The 3,276-nt window shown below is 47.7% G+C and overlaps 1 protein-coding gene across 1 annotated transcript; it reads right to left on the bottom strand.

The window, feature by feature from the left end:
- Positions 1 to 2,084: 2,084 nt before the first annotated feature.
- On the bottom strand, positions 2,085 to 2,746 carry LOC123074069 (uncharacterized). Its single transcript, XM_044497014.1, has one exon. The coding sequence runs from the start codon at positions 2,720 to 2,722 to the stop codon at positions 2,219 to 2,221; it is 504 nt and encodes a 167-aa protein (XP_044352949.1). The 5' UTR covers positions 2,723 to 2,746; the 3' UTR covers positions 2,085 to 2,218.
- Between the last annotated feature and the right edge of the window lie 530 nt (positions 2,747 to 3,276).

Here is a 3,276-nt window from a genome sequence, read left to right as displayed (position 1 = left end):
TATTTTATACACTGTATATGTACAGACACACGGCCCGCTTCGGGCTGCTCTTCCTTGCCGGCCACGGGTTGGTGTTTGTCAGTTCGTATCGTGATCGGGAACTTGGCGTCCAAGTTTCTGATTTTTTTTCTTTTGGAGCAAACAGGACGCGTCGAACTAATGGGCCAAACACAGTTCGCTATTGTCGCATCTCTTTGCTTGGTTGGGCTAGGCTGGGCAGGGCTGTTTGAGCCTTTTTTTTATCGAGGCATGCATTCATGCCTGTCAGAAGAATGTGAGGCTCGCATCGCAGTGTTTCGAGCCTCCCTCTCTATATGACGCACTGTGCTTCCCTCAAAAAACAAAATGACGCATTGTGCGTCAAAATGCCTTGCTTTTGGACAAGGGCGACTCAATGTTTGTGAATATTTTTGGAAAAAATAAGAATATTTTTAAATGTTTGTGAACATTTGTTTTGTGAAAATACAAGAATATTTTTAAATTTTTTTTAAATATGAATATTTCTTGAATATCTATTATAAAGTGTTCACATATTTTAAGATTTTAAAAAAATTCAGGGATATTTTAAGGAAAAAATGAAAACAAAACCCAAAATAATCAAAAAGGAATAATGGAAAAAAGGTAGACGAACAAAATCTGTACCAGAACCATATAGAAGGTTCATAAAATTGAAAAACAAAAGGAACCTTCCCAAAACCGTTCTAATTGGGCTGACCCATCCTGACCCATCCTAATTGCAACAAGGGTCTTGTTGCCTTGGCGACGGGCACAACCACGAGCGGAGATGCTGAGATGCTTTGACACAAGGGTCATATGTTGCAATTACAACAAAGCCTCTTTGTTATAACAACGACGTGGACGACCGCGAGCTGGAGATAGCCGGAGATGCAGCTGCCTGCCAGAGAGCCTGACACCCGCAGCCGAGGAGGCGCCTGAGTACCCACCTGAAGATAGCTATGAACATGCAGGCGATGCACTCGTACCTCTCCGCCAAATCCACATCTCCCAGGGCACGGGCCCGGATCATGAGTAGAGTAAAGATGACCCAACCAGGCAAGGATATGGCTATTATGATTATCCCGAGCTTCACCAGTTTCATCACCGTATCGTGCTTGAGATAATTACTGATTGCGGTGCCAAGATCAACTGCGCAGCGACCGTGAAGACAGGGAAGAGAAACTTTGAGTTCTACTCCCTCCCTAAACTAATATAAGAGTGTTTAGATTACTAAAGTAGTGATCTAAACGCTCTTATATTAGTTCATAGAGGGAGTACTAGGTATGTACGGCATGACGGCGGGAACTTAACTACAGCGCAGAAACGGATGCTTACAAGGCCCCGCGGGCGGCGACGGAGAAGCTGAGGCTCTAGTAGTTGATGTACCTTGCACCAGTGGCGGAGCTAGAAAACATGTGCTGGGGGCGAAACATAAAATACAATTGTCTGTGGGGCCAAAAAGCTAAAAAAGTTCCCATCTAGCCCTCACAATATTTTTTTCTTCACAAATTGGTTCAATGTGTGTGTGTGTGTGTGGTGGGGGGGGGGGGGGGGCACCTGCACCCCCCCTCTCCCGAGCCTACATAGCTCCGCCACTGCCTTACACGGCGCTCTTCCCCCGGAACGCGCTGCCAGCTGCACTTTAAGTTTTAATCCCCAAGGTTCAGTTAGGCCATACTTTCAAACAAACAGTAGTCTCTTAGTCAAATCAAATTATAGTTAAAACCACTAACAGTTAGAGAAACTATTCGGGGGACGGAGAATGTAGTGTAGAGACCGAGCTCGTCCGCCCTAGTTGGGTTCTAGCTCCGTCCTCCTAAAGTCGGGCGGGCGTCTTTTATCTAAAAAGGTGCAAAAAATTTACTTTGAGAATTGAGATGAGTATTGCATTGTCCTTTTAAGCAAAACAATTTCAGTTAAATCACACCTATGAATAATTTGACGGTGGACATTTGATATTCACTCATGCCAATTGTTCACAATTTCATAAAGAAACTATAAAGTAGTGCTTCAAGCTGGCGTCACTGCCAGAATTTCAACTTTTAGTTTGAGGTCAACACGTTTAAAGATTCATATGGACCCGGAGAAAAATAACAACATGATCTTCATTAGAGCACGCACCTGCATTGATAACAGAAGGGACAAAGATACACACATCCATCAGATCTACAGTACTAGTTTACAACTCCTCTTTTTGAACTTTGGAAAACAAAGGGGGAAATCATGAATCGAAGTCACAGAGATAATCTAGGCGCCCATCGACGTCATCGGCCGCGTCGACGTAGTACATCTTGATCTCGCTGTGCTTGAACTTGCGGCTCCCTTTGCAGGACGCTCCTCTACCCCCGGAACGCGCTGCCGGCGGCGGACGAGGAGCTTGCACTTCCTCGGGCGCGAAGGCGTCGTACCTCCATCCATACGGCACGGCCTCGAATCTGAAGGGTGACTGGCACGTCGTTGTGCAGTAGTACCCGGAATGCCCGGCGCCTAGCGGCGGATGGAGCTGCCGCTCCTCCTCGTCCTCTTGCACGAGGGCGTCCCTGCCGAGCGCGCGGAGGCCGCCGGACTTGGACTGGTTGGTCGGCTTCCGCGGCGCCCTGATGAAGCCGCCGTTGGCCACCACGGGGCCATCCACGACGTGCACGGCCCGGCGCTTGCCCTCCGGGTCGACCAGGGCGCGGTCGTACACGCGCACCCACCCTCGCTGCCGCCCCTCGCGCCGCATCTTGGATCGTTTCTTGGTTTGCTTCGTGGATTCTGTACGTGGAGATCGGGTCTGCCGGTGGCCTATTTATACATACAGCACGGCTGACTTTGGGCTTCGCTTCCTTGGCGGCCACGGGTTCGTGCACGTCGGTTCGTATCGTGATCGAACTTGGCGTCCAAGTTTGTTGATTATTTTTCGGAGCAAACCATTGGGTGGACGCGTTGAGCTAGTGGGCCGAGCACAGTTCGCTACCGTTCGTTGATTGGTTGGGCTAGGCTGGACAGGGCTGTTGGGGCCTTCTTTTTTCATCGAAGCATGCGTTCAAGCCTGTGAGAAGAGTGTTTTTTTTTGCCATGGTGTGAGAAGAGTGTTCGTCTCAAAGACTCTCACATGGGTCAGCCTTAGCACGGCCCATTAGTTCAATGTTTTTCTTGTATGTAATATATGTAACTAGACAACGCCGTGTCTGTTGCTGTAAAAATTTATAGCAACAAATTATTGAAAATAAAAATTAGAATATACAAGAATAATACCGCACCACATTCTCATCATATGACGGTAAAAAACGTGGA

This window comes from Triticum aestivum, chromosome 3D (assembly GCF_018294505.1).
Source record: "Triticum aestivum cultivar Chinese Spring chromosome 3D, IWGSC CS RefSeq v2.1, whole genome shotgun sequence".
NCBI lineage: Eukaryota > Viridiplantae > Streptophyta > Magnoliopsida > Poales > Poaceae > Triticum > Triticum aestivum.
The sequence above is the reverse complement of the archived record's forward strand: the minus strand, read 5'-3'. Positions and strand labels throughout refer to the sequence as shown.

Excerpts from the sequence above, each read along its gene's own strand:
- LOC123074069 (XM_044497014.1), bottom strand. The coding sequence starts at position 2,722 with ATGCGGCGCGAGGGGCGGCAGCGAGGGTGGGTGCGCGTGTACGACCGC.